The 19533-nt window shown below is 39.8% G+C and overlaps 1 protein-coding gene across 3 annotated transcripts in view; it reads right to left on the bottom strand.

Moving 5' to 3' along the window:
• The window catches only part of LOC128599155 (BOLA class I histocompatibility antigen, alpha chain BL3-7-like), a 56297-nt gene that overhangs the window by 5161 nt on the left and 31603 nt on the right, over positions 1 to 19533 (bottom strand). The window contains exons 1-5 of one of the 3 annotated variants that reach the window (XM_053610593.1): positions 15016 to 15220; positions 5044 to 5295; positions 2854 to 3129; positions 257 to 556; positions 4 to 162 (exon numbers count right to left, since the gene is read on the bottom strand). In XM_053610593.1, the coding sequence (XP_053466568.1) occupies positions 4 to 162; positions 257 to 556; positions 2854 to 3129; positions 5044 to 5295; positions 15016 to 15085 (1057 nt within the window). In that variant the 5' untranslated portion in view covers positions 15086 to 15220. Of the gene's footprint in view, positions 1 to 3; positions 163 to 256; positions 557 to 2853; positions 3130 to 5043; positions 5296 to 15015; positions 15221 to 19533 lie in introns of those variants that run through there. The other 2 variants (XM_053610594.1, XM_053610595.1) reach the window with 2 other exon arrangements.

Below are 19533 nucleotides of genomic sequence, written 5' to 3'. Positions count from 1 at the left end.
CACCAGAGTTCTTCTTCTTCCAGACCACAATTCCAGCAACACCAGCAATAAAAACAACGAAAGCCACAACTACACCAACGATGATACCAATCGGAGCTCCACCTGATCCTCCACCTGATCCTTCATCTGATCCTCCACCTGATCCTCCACCTGTTCTTCGATCTGTTAAATCAGCACAGAGTCTTTATTATCTGCTGCAGAAATAAATCATCTTTCAGTGTAAATCTGTAGTTTTATAGGAAAGTGTTTCTCTGACCAGGATTCAGGATTCGGCGCTCGCTCACAGGCAGCACTATCTCCTTCTCCAAGCTGCTGTGCTGAATCACGCAGGTGTAGGTGTGTTTCTGCAGATCCTCAGCTGAGACTGTCAGAATGATTCTCTTCTGGAAGCTTCCATCCTGGTTGGGTAATGTCTCATTGAGCTTCACGTCCTCATGCACGTCCTCTCCGTCCTTCTGCCAGGTGATATTCACTGTTTTGGGGAAGAAACCTGTAGCATGACACACCACCTCTGGAGAAGACGAGTTTTTCTGGAACACTGACGCTGTAGGAGGAACTGCAGACACACAGAGACAAAAATATTAAAACACACACACACACACACACATATAGTGTAAAAAAACACTAGTGTGTGTATGTGTGTGTTTCAGGGACAGAGCATTATGGCGGCAAATCCGTGCTAAAAATCCGAGCACGTTATTGATGCTCACGTGTGGTAAATTACAAGTGCGAGAGGAAAATAGATGTACACGTGTGGAAAGGGGAGAACTCGCGTGGTCGTTTTAAACCCTCGTGTGAGCAACACAAGCTCTGATGCACGAGGAACGATCCGTATACACAAGCAAAGTCATTCCCCACACTCACTATTTATTCTGCTCAGAATACTTTTTCTTGTCCTCAGCAGTGGGCGTGTCCAACGGGCTTGATTGTAGCCTCAAACATCATTGGCTAATTTTTCCTTTAATCAGTTCTGATTGGCTGCCTGCCACTGTGACAAACCATTAGTGAAGTTACCTGTTCTTCATGAGAGACACGGCTTCGTCCACACACACTCTTCACCAGAGACACGGCTTCGTCCACACACACACACACACACTCTTCACCAGAGACACGGCTTCGTCCACACACACTCTTCACAAGAGACACGGCTTCGTCCACACACACTCTTCACCAGAGACACGGCTTCGTCCACACACACTCTTCACAAGAGACACGGCTTCGTCCACACACACTCTTCACCAGAGACACGGCTTCGTCCACACACACTCTTCACCAGAGACACGGCTTCGTCCACACACACTCTTCACCAGAGACACGGCTTCGTCCACACACACTCTTCCCCAGAGACACGGCTTCGTCCACACACACTCTTCACCAGAGACACGGCTTCGTCCACACACACTCTTCACAAGAGACACGGCTTCGTCCACACACACTCTTCACAAGAGACACGGCTTCGTCCACACACACTCTTCACCAGAGACACGGCTTCGTCCACACACACTCTTCCCCAGAGACACGGCTTCGTCCACACACACTCTTCACCAGAGACACGGCTTCGTCCACACACACTCTTCACCAGAGACACGGCTTCGTCCACACACACTCTTCACCAGAGACACGGCTTCGTCCACACACACTCTTCCCCAGAGACACGGCTTCGTCCACACACACTCTTCACCAGAGACACGGCTTCGTCCACACACACTCTTCACAAGAGACACGGCTTCGTCCACACACACTCTTCACAAGAGACACGGCTTCGTCCACACACACTCTTCACCAGAGACACGGCTTCGTCCACACACGCTCTTCACAAGAGACACGGCTTCGTCCACACACGCTCTTCACCAGAGACACGGCTTCGTCCACACACACTCTTCACCAGAGACACGGCTTCATCCACACACACTCTTCACGAGAGACACGGCTTCGTCCACACACACTCTTCATGAGAGTTATTTAAAAATAAATAAATAAATAAATAGTTGATAGTTTAAGATTGAGATCCTTCAACATACTGCATTATGTAATATAATATATGTAAATAAGGGAATCTTTAGCAGTTGTTATTAGACAGGAAGTGTTCTACCAGTTTACATTTTTGGGATGTTAATAGAAAAGAAGCAGCTCCTGAGTGTGAGGGATGATGTTGCTTGTGTATACAGATTGTTCCTCGTGTGAGAGCTTGTGTTTAAAACGAGTACGCGAGTTCTCCCCTTTCCACGCTTGTACATCTGTTGTTCTCTAATGGATGTAATTTACCTCACGTGAGAGTCAATAACGAGCTCGGATCTTTGGCACGGATTTGATACCATAGAGAATGTAGTTATTGTGTAGGAAGAAGCCTTTATTGGTCACATAAACAGCACAGTGAAGTTATTTTCTGTGCATATCGCAGCTTGTTAGGAAGTTGGGGTCAGAGCACAGGTTCAGACATGATACAGCGCCCCCTGGAGCAGAGATTGCAGGGTTCTTCTGGGGCTTGAACCCCCAACCTTCTGATCAGTAACTGAGAGCTTTAACCTGAGAGACACCACTGCTCTCCTGTTGTACTGAAGGAGTGTGTTATTAGTGTCTACACTTTAAGAGAGAGAGAGAGAGAGAGAGAGAGAGAGAGAGAGAGAGAGAGAGAGAGAGAGAGTACACTATCTGTGTGTGTTGTAATGAAGAAGTGTGTTGGAGTGTATACACTATCAGTGTGTGTGTGTGTGTGTGTGTGTGTGTGTGTGTGTGTGTGTGTGCGCAGTAATGAAGGAATGTGTTGGAGTGTGTACACTATCTGTGTGTGTGTGTGTGTGTGTGTGAGAGAGAGCAGCTGCAGTTACAGTAACAGAGCAGATCACACTTTACCTTTCCTCTCCAGAGTTTCCTTGCCATCATTCAGAACCTTCTGTAACTGATCAATACAGTCAGTCTTCAGGAAGTCATTCCAGTGTTTAGCTTTATCTCCATTAGGATCCCACTCGTTTATGAAGTTCTTAGCTTTATCATTAGTTGCAGTCCAGGTTCCAGTTTTCAGATCCAGACTGATGAAATCTTCTCCATCATAACCGTACTCATCGTATCCTCTAGTGGTGCCGTCATCATCACACTCACAGCCGTATATCCTCTGTAGTGTATGAACTCCTACACACACACACACACACACACACACACACATACATACACACACACACACACACACAGAGATAAGTTTCCTTCCTTCTACACTCCATTAAAGCGTTACACTGGTGTTCTACTCGTCCTTTCCCCCTCGGTCATGTTGAGGTTTCTACTAGAACAATGTTACTGAAGACTATTTGTGAAGAACATTTCAGAACTCCTGCTTTGTGAGCTTCTACACTGCATGGATTCACAGCTCTGTGTGCAAAGTCCAAACACATTCTGATGATTTCTGCTGCAGGAACGTTAAGAATAAAGGAGTAAAGAGAAGTTATTTAGTGTGATAGACTGCAGTTTGGGACACGATGCACTCTGAAGAGATCATTATCTGCTGTCGTTTCCTGGATATTACAGAACCACTGAATACTACTGAGGAGACTAAACTTTATTTTACACAGCAGTATTGTTCTGTGCTTGTTTGTGGATTCACAATAAAATCATGAGATGATATCAGAAAGGAAACTGTATTAATGTGTTACTTTAGCAGGTTTATTACACAGAGCTGTTTCACCAGCCACTGAACCCCCACCCCTTTCTTTATTTTAAGGAGATCTTCTAGAACAGGTCATTTAAAGCAAAGACATCGTCCTATTAGGAGTTCAGCAGGTGAGTCGCCCCACTCCAGTGTAATTTCCTGTTATTTTTGGAGAATCTCATTAAACTGGCATCGCTGAATTACAGGTCATCAGTAAACACTTCTGTTGGTACTCCATGTCTGGAAAAGAGGGTCTTCATACATGTTCATTTGATGATTAAGGAGAGTGCAGAAATATACACATCCTCACACATGAGCAAAACTTGATGAATTCCATTTAATGCCTAGAAACACACTAGAGCTGCAACAAATAATCGATAATTAAAATAATCGACAACGAATTAGTTGAGTGTGTGACGTCACTATGGAGACCCCCCCCCCCCCCCGGTCCCCCCACTGACTTCACTTCACAACAGTTCACAAACATATTTCTGTGAATAAAACCCATCTGAAAAACAGCGGAGGTCACAGAATGTATTATATTAAGTGCTTCAAACTAACTGGTAAGTGTATTAACGTGGCTCGTCGTGTCAGACGCTGCGACAGATGCGTGTGCCGTTTGATGTGTTCCAGACTTGTTTTCTTCAGCACGGAAATAGTTTATTTATTAAAATAATTTTTTTTTACCTTTATATCCTTATCTGTAAATGTGTAGAGCAAGTAAGATCTGTAATGTCTAATTAAAACTGTACGATCAAAGTAAACACAAGTAAAACAATATACCTACAAACAGTTGTGTTAATGTAAAGTTTTAGTCTGAAGTTTATATTTCTTTTTTTATAACAAAAAAAATGGTATTGAAAATTTGTAGATGTTTTTTTAAGTTAAATTAATAAATTAATGAAATAAATTATCTGATTAATATGGGATAAATCTCAAAATTATGAATAAATGCACGAACAATTATCCATGAACTTGATAAAAATAGATTTAAGAAATCGATTATGAAAATAATCGTTAGTTGCAGCCTTAAGACATACAAACAGTTTATACACAAAACTTCGCGTACGCACAGCAGATAAACAAGACCCCTGGTGTGACAGCTCTGGTACAATGTGTGTAGATTAATAAGGAAATGAACTGGTCAGATTTACTGAGAATCTTACAGAATCTCACACAGTTCTTCTGGAGACACTGACAAAGTGTTTTTGCACTGACGCAATAATGCACACGTACAAAATAACACAATTTGTACTAAAATATAGGGAGCCTAGGACTTGTACAGTACTGTATACACTGATTTATTTTCTGTGGTGTATTTAATAAATGTGTGTGTGAGATGAGTGATTGTGTAATATGTGTGTGTATGTGTATTAGTGATGAAAGCTCGGAGTGTGATTCACCTTCAGGTTGATTAAAGCTCTTCATTACTGTAGTCACAATGTATTGGAACAACTCCTGTTGATTCTTCAAATGCTCTATCTCTCTCTGCCAGTAAAGTCGATCAGCAGCTTCTGCCTTCTTCATCCATTCTGAGATCCTCCTCGTCATGTTGATGTTGTAGTACACAAACTGTTTTCCATCCATCAGACCAACAGCAGTGAATTTTACTGCTGGTGTGACTGCAGTGTAGATGTACTGCAGAGTGTGTGTGTCTGGAAAAGTTTAAATTGTTTTAGTAACTCTAACAGTGATTTCAGTTTTTAATTTAATCTAAGAATGTTTTTGCTTTGTCATCATGGATTATTGTTATAAATTAATAATAAAACACCAATTTAATCCGTGGACAAATGATTCTTATAAGACAATAAATTGTGCAGAAACTGAATCCTTTAAGGTTCTGAAGGGTTTGATTTATACGCTTCATATCCTCTTGCCAGTTGTTGTCGCTATGACAATGAATACCTTAATCATGGATATAGTGACATCATCAGGAAATAATTTGAATTTAAATTTGATAACACCTTTAAGAGAACTAATTGAAAGTTTAAAAAAAAAAAAGTCCCACATGTATGTGAGAACTGGATGTCTACAATAAACAAAAAGAAAAATCACAGAGGGCGCTATAGAGTCCCTGAGTCACATCTTAAATCTTCTGACTAGTGTACCACGTTTTATGAGGTTTAGAGCACAGTAAACACCTCAATAGAAAATAGTGTTGAATAAATGAATAAATAATCCTCCACAAAACAATAAGCCCCATGCATCCTTGGTGCTTGGACCCTACAAACAGAGGAAAGTCAGTACTTTTGCTCCTCTCTCTTGTAGTGGAGAACCCTACAAACATCACAGTCTGCAGTTCTGAAGGAGGTGAAAAAGAACCCCATGATAGCTAAAAGACCTGCACAGCTTAAAATATAACATCTCCATTAATAAATTCTGTTCATGTGTTCACTATAAGAAATCCACGGAGCAGGAATAATGTGAATTGAATTAGACTACAGGGGAAATGACTGCTCTCAAAAACATCACAATAGACTTGTGCAATAGGGCTGGGAATCAGCACAGACTCCCCAATTCGATTCGAATCATAAGATCTTGATTTGGATCGATTCTCGATTGGTTTCGATAGACACAAACGTAAACCTTGAGGATGCGTCCTGTTACGGGACACAAAAATACTGAGACGATGCACCACTCTGAAGGTATTTAAAGCTTCTTGAACTTGTTACTAAAACATTATGTTTCAATGCTGTGTTACTACAGCCTATATAATATAATATATTATATATAATATGACCACTAGTTAATTGAATATGAGAGTTTACTACTACCACAGTTTGCTGAGATTTTAGTGGAAATATGTAGGCAGTAGACCGTGCATAGAGTCCATTTAGAGTAATTTATCTAGGAACGCATTTTCTGTTTCCGGTTGTCTGTTTGGTTGTGGGGATGTTAAAGTGTCACGGAACACTAAACTACATTTTCTGAGATTTCAACAGAGGTGTTCATGTTGCACATCATAAAAGACAATCTTAGCATCCGTTAAATTTAATTGCAGGAGAAAACTGGTTAATTTATAGCTTTTTTTCCGTTATTTTCGTCTTCCTGGTTTAAAATCTTGTCGTATCACAGGTCACAGGCAGTACTATAGTACTTCGATATAGTACTGTGTCTCATCATCATTCATGTTCTTATCCTATGAGAAGACGCTGTCTCTTAATTATTCATGACAGCACATGGTGCTTTGCGGGCGGTTGGTTGGCCATCAATTGTTTTTGTGTAGTAAGCATTTTTCACGGGAGAGCTATGAGAATTTGAGAAAGATGGACTTTGGACTTGCTCATGAAAGCAGTTTGCGTCTACACAATGATGTGGTACTGTCACGATCCAGTACGTGACGGGGTTGAGGACGGATGCAAATGCAGATAAGAGTTTTATTAAAGGAGGTATAGTCAGACAAATCCAAATCAGTAATCCAAAGCATGGTCCAAAAACATGCAAAAGGTCAGCTGATCAGCAAATGGGCATAAACAGGGCGAGGCAAAACACAAAACGAGAAACAAAGTCAGTAACCAGGAATCGAGAAAGAGAACTATGGAAACAATCGCTTGGTAAGGTGAGAACACTCAATACTGCACAAAGTCATTGTGTTCAAACAGTCCTTTTATATTGTGGTTGTGAGTGCTGTGAATTTGATGCAGGTGTGCGTGATTAGCATGAATGTGTGTGTTCTGGGAATTGCAGTCCATGACGGCCATGTTTGTAGGCCACAGTGCAGGATGGGAAAGGTAGTCATTGGTTTTACTGTGACATGACAGGTACTCAGTCCCGAGGACTTTTCCATCCCTTCAAATAAGACATGTCTAATTTTAACCATGACAGTTTTACTTGCCTTTTGAACAAATTAAACTGCTTAAAGCTCCACGGGGGCCAGCTGGCCGTCATGTGCAAAATTATGCAATTTATTCAAGTTTAAGGTGTGTGTGGGTGCACATAATATTACCAGCTGTGTAGTTGAGAACTGCAGTAATTACGTATGGTGGAGTTTAAATTGATTCTGCGGTACATGGCAAAAAAAAGCACCAACATTAACAAATAGTTTCTCTGTCTCTCTCTCTGAACTCAACATGAACTCAACATGTCTGTTTCTGTCTCTCTCTCTCTCTCTCTCTGTGTGTCTGTATGTGTGTGTGTGTGTGTGTGTGTGTGTGTGTGTGTGTGTGTGTGATCAATTTCCCGTCAAAAGTTTTGCAGTCACGGATCAAAAAATAATAAGTGTGAATCAAACATTTAAAAACGCATGCAGAATTATATTGCACAAAACCGAAACATGAATTCAAAGTCTTCTGAATCGCACAAAACAGTTTTCTTTTGGTTATATTACTGTGTTTTTGACATTTTCTGCTCATGTTTTCTTTTTTTGAATGCTCACGCTGGTTTTCTTCTTCGCGCTTGTTTCCACATTCTCCACTTTTCCAAAAGCTGTAGTTCGAGTTTCATGTAAATGAGGGCGGGCTTTAGCGTAACCATTGGTCCACTACAGCGCCTCCTCTAGCCAATCAATCGAAGAGGGGAGGTGATGTCATGGCTTCATGGTACAGCCTTCTCAAGGACTTCAACATCATTTCCTCCATAACTTTATAGCGGTTTGAGACTTCAATCAAAAAAACACTGACATGATTACCATTAACCCATGTGAGTAATTACAACAGCATGAATAGAATTAGATTTTAATTCCAGTTCTATAAAATATACAATCATTAAAAGTGAAATAAGTAGAACTGGGTATAATACTGATCATGTGGAATTTATATTATTTACATTTTTTAAAGTATATTTGCAGTAAATAAAGGAGTAAAATGTATTGCTAAAAGAATATTAGTTAGTAATATCAGTTAGTAATATCCACATGTACTGTAGATATTACTCACTACAACAGGGTTTGACAACTTTGACTGGATGATAACTGTTTGATCAGACTTTTACTGTAATAAGGAGGATGATCAACACCGCTGTCTTATTTTCTGTTATATATGCTATGATAGGGTGTATGATTCTACACTGTGATCGGATGCACATTTTTTGAGTTTGCTTTTCATACCAGGGGTTCGGTGGGAGCTTGAGCATTGGCTCTGTAGAGTTCCTCCACACAAGCACTGAATGTGCGGATTTGTTTTGGAAGAGTACGGTGAGCACCCTGTTCCTGTAGGTGCTGTGGGGGGATGGGGTGGGGTGGGGTGGGGTTACGGGGAGGGTGTGCCACACTTTGTCGTTTATTGTGTTTAATTTGACAGACATCTGTTTTGTGGCCCATCTGCTGTAATTCTAGGTTTCCTGTAGGGCTCAAATATCTAACCTTTTTTTTCCTCTCATTATGACTGACTTCAGTAATCCCAGAGGATCGGATGGTAGTATGATTAATTTTGTGAGCTGGAATGTTAAGGCACTTTATCATCCTTTAAAGCGAAAGAAGGTATTTACACATCTGCTTAATATAAATATTTCATTTCTTCAGGAGACACATCTTTGGACATCCGACCATTCTAGACTGGGAGTGGAGTGGTCAGGACAAATATTTCATTCTAATTTCCATTCGAAGGCTAGTGGGGCAGCTATATTACTTGATAGAAATGCACCATTTACGATGACAAGAGTGGAAGCTGACCCTGCTGGGCGCTATGTTATTGTCATAGGGCAAATTCATACTTTTCCGGTCATTTTGGCCAATGTTTATGCACCAAACTGGGATGATGGGATGATGGGATCTATGCTGAAGGCGTATTTACGAGGTCAGGTCATCTCATACTGTGCTAACCTGAGGAAAGTGAGCACTGCTCGACTTAAAGAACTAGCGGAAGAGATTCTTGAGCTGGATTGGGCACATAGCCAACTACCTTCTGCAGATTCTATAAAGAGGCGTTTGTCACTGCAGACGGAGTTTGACCTTTTATCAAGGAAACAGGCTGAGTATCTTATCTCCAAATCACGATACGGGTTTTATGAGCACAGGGAAAAGGCTGGACGGATTCTCGCTCACCAGCTAAGACAGAGAACTGCTAATCTGACCATCTCTGAAATATATGATGAGCAGGGCTCAAAATGTACAGATAGTCATAAAATTAACTCCAGTTTTCAAGCTTTTTATATGTCACTATACAGCTCCCGCCCATCTGTAGACCCTTTTGTACTGGAAGACTTTTTTAAGACCCTGCATGTTCTGTCCTTAGATCCAGGGGAGGCCGCAGGGTTGGAGGAGGACCTCTCGGTCTCCCAGCGTTCCGGTCCTGCCGAGGACGGCGCCCCAACTGAGTTCACACATACAAATGACTGAACTGGGTGAAGTGGACCCGTGACTTTGTTTTGGTTCGTTCTCTGCCTGTTTGAGTATTGGTTTATGTTTGAGGATGTCTTTGATTTGCCCCAGGTGTCCATGGTTTAGTTTAATTGTGTTTGTCATTTAAACCCCTCGTGTTACTGCGCATGTTGCGTAGTATTTGTTACTTTGACTAAGAGTATTGGTATGTGTGAACGTCGAGCGTTTAGCATGCTAGCGGTCTTAGTGTCATGTTTGCTCTCGTATCCAGTGTTCATGTTTAAAGCCAGATTTGGCGAGACCGCATTTCCTTGTGTTTGTTTGCTTGGTTTATTAATAAAGACATCGCTCCTGCGCTTACTGCCTGTTCTCATGTCGTTACACTGATAATGTTCATAACAACTGTTCGTTGTTATGTGTTGACTAAATTATTTATTTATGTATGGGTTTCTTAATGCTCCTTTAAATATTTTTTATGTATTGAGCCACCCTGATTGTATTGTGTATAAGGTGACTTCTGCAAAATAAAGTACTGTAAAGTCTCTCTCAGTTCAGTGTAGATTTATTACCACAAGCACACAGTCTTTGTAAATATGTACACAAGAGGGTATGCCTTTGAAGTACAAGACTATCTCAATTCTAAAACATATGTGAGAGATCCAACCTTGTTTTGATTAACATAACCTAGCTAACTTACTTAGATTCCAGAAACTAACTTCCATTTAGCTAGAACTTACAATATTAGCTCTATTAGCTGCATACTAGATCCCGTACCTACATGTTTGTTTAAACAGATTTGTCCAGGAGTAATTGAACCACTTTTAAATATAATCAGTTCTTCCCTAAGCACTGGCTATGTACCTAAATCACTTAAATTAGCAGTTATTAAACCCTTGATTAAAAAACCTGATCTTGACCCGTCTCAATTGTCCAGCTATAGACCAATATCAAATCTCCCCTTCATCTCTAAGATTTTAGAAAAGGTTGTAGCAAAGCAGTTATGCTCGTACTTAGATAGGAATAACATTCATGAAAAGTATCAGTCAGGATTTAGACCTCATCATAGCACAGAAACAGCGTTAGTTAAAGTAGTAAATGACCTTCTACTGACCTACGATCAGGGTTGTGTCTCGCTGCTTGTGTTACTCGACCTTAGTGCAGCTTTTGATACTATAGATCACACTATTCTCCTTGATAGATTAGAAAATGTTGTTGGTATTAAGGGAACAGTCCTCTCCTGGCTCAGGTCTTATCTGACCGATCGTTATCAGTTCGTAGATGTAAATGGTGATTTCTCCATGCGTACTGAAGTTACTTTTGGAGTTCCACAAGGTTCTGTTTTAGGCCCACTGCTCTTTACTTTATATATGCTACCCCTAGGTCAAATTATTCGTAAACATGGAATTAGCTTCCACTGTTATGCTGATGATACACAGTTGTATGTTTCAGCGAAGCCAGAGGACAGACAGCAGCTTAGTAAAGTTGAGGATTGTGTAAAGGACATTAGACATTGGATGTTAACTAATTTCCTTCTACTTAATTCTGATAAAACAAAAATACTTTTATTAGGCCCACGTGTAGCTAGAAGTAATCTTTCTGATCACATGGTTACTCTGGATGGTCTTTCTGTTTCATCATGTGCAGCAGTTAAAGACCTTGGAATGATTATTGACTCCAGCCTATCATTTGATGCTCATGTAGATAATATTACTAGGATAGCCTTCTTTCATCTCAGAAATATTTCTAAAATAAGAAACATATTGTCACTACATGATGCGGAAATACTAGTTCATGCATTCGTCCCCTCTAGATTAGATTACTGTAATGCCTTACTGTCTGGATGTTCCAGTAGGAATATAAATAAGCTCCAGTTAGTCCAGAATGCAGTTGCTAGAGTCCTAACTAGAACTAGAAGGTACGACCATATCACACCGATATTATCAATACTGCATTGGCTCCCAGTAAAATCTCGCATTAACTATAAAATACTTTTATTAACCTATAAAGCACTAAACGGTCTCGCGCCACAATATCTAAGCGACCTTTTGGTTTTATATGATCCGCCACGCCTACTTAGATCAAAAGATGCAGGCTATTTGACGGTACCTCGAATAGCAAAGGCTACAGTAGGGGGAAGAGCTTTCTCTTATAGAGCCCCACAGTTATGGAACAGTCTTCCTATTAGTGTTCGGGACTCAGACACAGTCTCAGTGTTTAAGTCTAGGCTTAAAACGTATTTGTTTACTCAAGCCTACCCTGACTAGATTCTGTTCTACTACTTCGCAGTCATAATTATCTTTTTTCTCCCTCACTCCTTTCGCCGAGCCCCACATGAATTTATGGAGATACTAGAGATCCAGATCCTTTCTGCCTCTGGATGGAGCTCAAATCTTCTCTAATTCCAGACTGCTGGGACTACGGCTGCTCCTAAGGCCATACAGACTTCATATAAATCCATAATAAACTTTTTCACATCATCTGTTGTTACCCAGATGAGGACGGGTTCCCCTCAAGGTTTCTTCCTCTTAAAACATCTTAGGGAGTTTTTCCTTGCCACCGTCGCCACTCAGTGGCTTGCTCAGTTGGGATAAATTCACACCTTTAATATCTGTATACCATGTTGATATTTCTGTAAAGCTGCTTTGAGACAATGTCTATTGTAAAAAGCGCTATACAAATAAAATTGAATTGAATTGAATTGAATATTAGGTTTCGGGTTTCACATTTGAGTATCTGTGGTTAGTTCTTGTCCTGTATTTGTTTACATTAATGTCTTATTATATTATCACTTGTAAATGAACCTCTGCACTAGTGTCTCTCTCTCGCTCTCCCTCTCTCTCTGTCCCTCTCTGCATATGCGTGGTGTGTGGAGTACGTGAGAGCGTTTTGGCATCTTGCCAAAGTTTTCTGTGAGTTGGTGTTTTTGCTTTTTCTTTTCTTTTTAATTAGTGAACGTGAAATTTATGTATCAGCGACTGGTAAAAGTTGAGAGTGGGTGAGAGGGAAAGGGACGCCATGGCCTCTGAGGCCGGAGGGGAGATGCTGTCTCTCCGCCATGGCGTCAGGTGTGTACTGGATAATGGGGAACAGGTGGAGGAGGTTCTGCTAGCGGTGGGAGAGCAGGTCGGTGTGAGAACATCTACTCTGCTTCCCGACCGAACAAAGCAGTGGTAGTTTTCCTAAAGAAAGAAAGATTCGCTAATACACTGTCTGAAAATGGAATATGGCTGAAAGGTGTCTTGCTACATGTTACCCCTCTTTCTGGCCCTGCGACACGGGTCGTCATTTCTAACGTGCCCCCCCTTCATTAAAAACGGTTGCTGGCCCGTTTCGGAAAGTTCTCCAGTCCCATGACGGATATTCTGCTCGGCTGTAAAAACTCCGCAATAAAACACGTCCTGTGTTTCCACAGACAGGTTTATATGTTTATAAATGACCAAACACTAGACGTTAAATTCAAGTGTACAGATGGCAGCAGCAGCCACACCGGTTTTGCAACCACCGAATGTCTGAGATGTTTTGGGTGTGGGGAGATCGGGCATAAACGGCTGAGCTGCCCATGCAGAGCTGTGCAGCCGGGGAGCTCCGGGGGCGACATGGCCGGGGTACAGTAGCAGCAGCACGGAGACAACCAGCAGGAGAACACCGGAGAACAGGAGCCTGGGGCAGACGGGGGCAACGACACACCGGAGCCACAGCTTGAAGAGGTCAGTGACGAACATAACACCACTGAAACAAACACAGCACCCAGTGATAGCACTGACACCCACGCCCATGCTAGCAATAAAACCGACACCGCAGACAGCCAGTGACTCCGCACAACAGCAACAGAAGAAACAATAGGACAAGAACATCGAGAACAATAAAGCTGACCTGAAAACAACAAGGGAGAAGATGGACAAGGTGGAGGAATCGTCCAGACAGCCACAGCACAATCTTGTGATGTTGGAAGACTTGGGCCCAGAGTACAGCGCAGGAGCTACAGGAGAGGAACCCCTCACAGACATGGAGGAAGAGGTCACCCCGGATCAACCAAACACTTTTAACTGTCCAGAACAACCTGAACAGTTCTACACCACAGAACAGATTAACTGGTTTTTAGAACTAACTAAAGGAAAACGCAACATCTCACTAACAGATTACTTCCAGGACAGAAAAAAAATCATCAAATCTGGACAACACACCATAAAAAGTGAAAATCTGAGCGTACTCTCACCAAGGAGACGCTTCAGACTGAGAAAATGGACATCAACCGCAAGAAAGGCTTTAATATGAACAGCACTGTGGACATTCACACATTACATGACAAAAATGGGTGTACAGTAAACTGAAGGGGTTGGGGTTCCTGGGTGGAGGGTCTGATGGGTTTCTTTTAAAAAAAAAAATGAAGAAGAAAAAGAAAAAAGAAAAGAAAAAAAATGCAAATATGTAAATATACCCAAACTGATGAATTAAAGGTGTCATAAAAGTAAAAAAAAAAAAGTCTCTCTCTCTCTCCTTCTGTCTCGTTCTCACTCTGTGATTTAGGATTCGGTTTATAAAGTGAATAATTAGGTATCAGCATTAAACTTACTCTTTCCCTTTGCTTTTTTAAGAATCTGAGCTGACAACTGGAGTCATGGACACATCTAGTGTTTAAATATAGCATACATTTATCTGAAAGTGAAGCAGAAATGGTGGTCTTCCCTTTGCAGGTTAAATTACTCGTCCTCACCTTGATGTGTGTGTGTGTGTGTGTGTGTGTGTGTGTGTGGTAAAAACGAAAGCATGTACAAATGTATTTGCGTATGGAGATTCAGAATCGAAAGTTACACAGTAACTGGTCTCCTCAATCAGTGTTAAAGCCGACATTTTGTAGATGTTTATCTATAATCATAAAATTGATAAAATTAACGTTACCTCGAAAAAGATCTTATACTAATCAGCTAAAATGTGTATTATATAAATAAAAGTAGAATTAAGTACGTGTTTCTGTAAATCACAGTGTAAAGACGCGGATAAACACACTTCCGTATCAAACTTCCTACTTTCACATCATTTACAGTCATAATCTATCAATACTGAAAACATTTACAGAATAACTTTCTAATTATTAGATAGTTTACATTTCTAAACTCACCTGTAGATGTAAGATGAACAGGAAATGAGAGAAACAGAAGAAGTTTTAACACCACGTTGCTGTCCTTCATCTTACAGTGTAGACTTTAACAAATAAAATGAAATGAAGTCCTTTATACAGTAAAGATTACTCAGAACCTTCACTTCTGATACCGAGGTTTGGAAGCTGTTCCTTCTTTTTCTTCTTCCTCCTTACTGGAATAAAGTCGGCTTGAAGTTGGATGTTGGATATTCACAGAAATGCGGAAATTAAGGGACCGTCTCTAAAGTTACAGACGAAGTTGTTAAACACGTTTCTAACTTCATTAGCATTTGAAGGGAATGACTCACAGTCATATAACCAACTGGAAAAAGTTCGACTACACTGTAAATAATAATAATATTAATAATAATAATAATAATAATAATAATAATAATTGTTGACTCAACTTAATATTTTAAGTGCCCCCCCCCCCTTTTTTTTGAGAGTTTTGTGAACTTCAACAGAAGAGTTCACTTAACAAATAAGTAATTGTAACTTAAAAAATGTAGTTAGGAAAACTTAAGTTAAGTCATCTCAACTTCTTTATTTAACTGCAATCTAAGTTAGCTCAACTAGCATTTAAGTTAGATGTATTCAATATTAATAGTGCATTTAAGTTAGATGTACTTTATTAGTACATTAAATAAATAAAATTTTATCCAAAGTGAGAATAAAAGTATCAAATTAACAAACAACACAGCATCATCACACTTCAAAGGCTCAGTACATTTATTGTCTACAAACACACAGTATAAGTTTGTACACAAGTTGACGAATAAGATATTGCTGAAGGACACAAACCAATGTGTAATTATGATTAGAAGCCGTTAAAAGTGTTAGTTCACCCAAAAATTAAAATTTACTGACTTCATCCATGATTTGTATGCCGGTCTTCATCGGAACACACATGCAAATAAATGCAAATGAATGGGTGCCAGAACTTTCAGACCAAAGGCTAGATAAAGGCCGCATCAAAATATTCCATACAATTCCACCGTGTAAATGAATGTGTTCTGAAGCCAAACATTAGATCGATGTAAAACAATGGAAAAAAGTATTTAAAACTGTTATAATTGTATGCATTTATATTGGAGCCTACCGAGGTCACACTTCCTTTCAAATAACACAAGTTCGCTTGCGAAACTGCACGAGGACTGATGTCATTGTTTAGACACCCTGGATAAGAACAAGTAAGCACCATTTTGAAAAGAATATAAATATGATTTCGCAAACAAAATTCCATGACAAATATGAAAGTGCAACCTCGATAGGCTCCAATAGAAATGTGTACAACCATTGACCAGAAGCCCAAATTATTATAGTTTTAAAATTAGTCAATTTCTTACATAGATCTAATGTTTGGCTTCAGAACACATTAATGTACACAGTGGAATTGCATGGATTACTCTGATGTGGCCTTTACATGCTGTTTGGACTGAAAGTTCTGGAACCTATTCATTTACATTTTATGGAGCCATGTTTGTGTTGTGATGAAGACAGAAGGGCATACATATCATGGATGACCTGAAGGTGAGTAAATCATCAGCAAGTTTTCATTTTTGGGTGAAATACCCATTTAGCCATTTTATCAAATGTGAAAAATTTCCAATTCTATGTACTCAAACTCTAATCCCAAACTCCATGTGAAAAAATAAAATAAAATCTGAACAGTAAGGTTGCATTGCAACATTTTACATCACTGCATAAATTATTTTTTTTTAGATTGTGAACTCTTGCTGTGCAGCTCTCCAATTTTCATGAAAATTCTCTGAAGTACCTCAAAAGGTATATCATAGTTCTTTGGGATACTTAATGTTCAGAACATAGAGTACTCCAAGCAGTATAGCAAGAGCATTAGGAACATCTCAACTTCCAGCATCACAGCAACATTCAGGACATCATCTGGGAAGAAACCATCATGTCTGGTATCATCACTCACAGTCAGGATGCCCACCTAAACTTCCCTAACTGTGACTTCCACATCAACAGTTGGCTAAAGAGACAAGAAAAGAAAGAGAGATGACTTAGTCGTTTTTTGTCGTTTTCCCCAAATGATCATCATAGAGAAAAATCAGGAGTCTGAGAATTTGAGAATAACTTCATGCTGATGCAAAACTACTTGAACATTTAGAATTTATTCCGCTGCTATAACAGTTCAAGTCAATCAGACCTACAGTTCATAAGGCGAAGATTTTTTTGCAGTTTTGGACAAAGTGTAAAGGAAAATCTATCTTGGTGAACGTTATGGGTCCCAATGAATTTTTTTTGTTGCTGATGAGAAATAAGGCACATACCAATTTCCAGACATTTTGAATTTATGGGGCCAAGGGAAAATCATGTAGATTTTGGCGTGGCCTGTAGCACCACCCATGGGCTCATGTGGGACATTTGTTTTGGGGCAGTTACTCGTGGCCTGAAGTATCAATGTGCCAAATTTCTAAACTTGCCATTCAGATCTTATGTTATTTATGAGGGTAATGATGATGATGATGATGATGATGATGATAAAAATAAATAAGTTTCCTCCTGACAGAGGAATCCTAAAGATAAAAACAATATTTACCGTCTTACCTCAAATTAGTTGCTTGGATTCTCTTCTCCCTCATGAAATAAGGTAGGCCCTGAAGAACTCCTTCCCTCTTCTTCTGATTAGAGATCTGCCAATAAATGACATCACTTATTTAAAAACAATGATAAAAGCAGTGTAAAGCACCAACAGAAAACCCAGAAACACAAAAGCACAAAGGCAGTAAGGATAATTACAGAAACAAAGTTACATTACAGAGATCCCCACAATGTTATCCATGACCACAGTAACATGACAAGAAGCTTCACTACAAACCAATCACCAATTGCTGTAGGAAGGTGAAAGTGGCTTCCTTAAAATGTTTTTACCTCAAAGTGATTTGTAGCACACACACACACAGTGGAAATGGTGTAGCAAAAGTGATGCAACCATTGTGAAAAAAAGAAAAGGACAAAAAAAAAAAAACCCCGGATGCTTTGTACCTGATGCGTCATCTTTTATAATTGTGATTAATGGTCCTTTAAGAAAACAAACAAACAAACAAAAAATTAAATTACATTCATAGATTACTTATTTGGCATACAGTCAATCTTCACACTTTCCACATTTTCAAGGCCATGTGGAACAATTTCCACAATGCATTTAAGTGTTTGTAAACTGTGTAAAATGAACCTGAGAGTACTAGACATGTAAAAGCAATACAAAGGCTTTATACACTGCAGGAATTTTGTGTTTCTAGTTTTTCTTTTAGACAGACTGTTCAACTGCAAATTTGTTTGGGCAAATGACAGGCATTCAAAATCTTTCTGCAGAACTCTTGTTGAAGATTCTGTACATCAGAGTTTCATCTGAATTTCAACAAAATATTTTACATTTATAGAGGTTTGTTTATGGTCATCAAGTAATCACATTCATAAGTATTTATTAATCACGACAACTCTACTGTGCATGTCTATTACACAACTATCAGTGCTGTTATGCTGGATATCGGCACATTTCTGGAGCAGAACGAACTGTGAAGTTCATTAGACTTACCTCTTTATCAAGGCAAGTCATCACATTTTGGATTTCGGGTATTTCACTGCCTCTGTTGGTGTTGTACAACTGCAGGAGCCGTGGGAGGTGCTGATCAAGCCCTTCAAAGAATACCTTCTTTAAGCAATTACTTAAATGACTGAACAAAGCAGGCCATATCACACTGGGTTAAATATACAAATCAACACAGTTCACCAGTCCAATATAATATGTAGAACACATTAGCTTAAATATTTGGAACAGCAATACTTCTGCGCTCTTTAGACCCAGAAACTATTAATTACTCACTTTAGTATGAAATTTCTGTAGTGTGTCTACTACTGGGTTGGAATTTACGGTCTGTGAACACGTGCTGATTACACTTGCAGAACGATCAACCAACACGTGCAACCCTGACCGACTGAACGAGTGAGAACGACTCAAACAATTCAAGAAGAGGATTTTGAATCACTTAATTGAAAGATTCCTTACCAAAGCCAGTTATCCTTACTCGATGGTTTGAATGAATGAACTGAATCAGTTGAACCGGCTCTTCATTTAACCAAATCTCTCAGTAAGCCAACGGCGACAAGAATTTCAGAATTATTTATTTTAAAACGTAATATTTTTGATGCATTCAAATGAATGGGACTTGAATTTACACTTCCAATACACTTATATTTTAAACACACACCTACATTTGTTACACCTCGCCAGCAGAGGGCACTGCGGCACGGCTTCCAAGTGGACACGTGACTTTGTTTTGGTTCGTTCTCTTTCTGTTTCAGTATTGGTTTATATTTGAGGATGTCTTTGATTTGCCCCAGGTGTCCATGCCGGTGCGTGCAGCCGGTGCGTGGTCGTAGCTTCATGTTTGTTTTCGTGCAATGCCTAGAATGCCTCATGGTTAATCGTAAGTATAGACAGCACTCCTTATGTTTGTTTGTTTGTTTGTT

The sequence above is a fragment of the Ictalurus furcatus genome, chromosome 22 (genome assembly GCF_023375685.1).
Source record: "Ictalurus furcatus strain D&B chromosome 22, Billie_1.0, whole genome shotgun sequence".
NCBI classification, from domain to species: Eukaryota; Metazoa; Chordata; class Actinopteri; order Siluriformes; family Ictaluridae; genus Ictalurus; species Ictalurus furcatus.
Note: the sequence above shows the minus strand (reverse complement) of the source record. Positions and strands in the feature narration are given on the sequence as shown.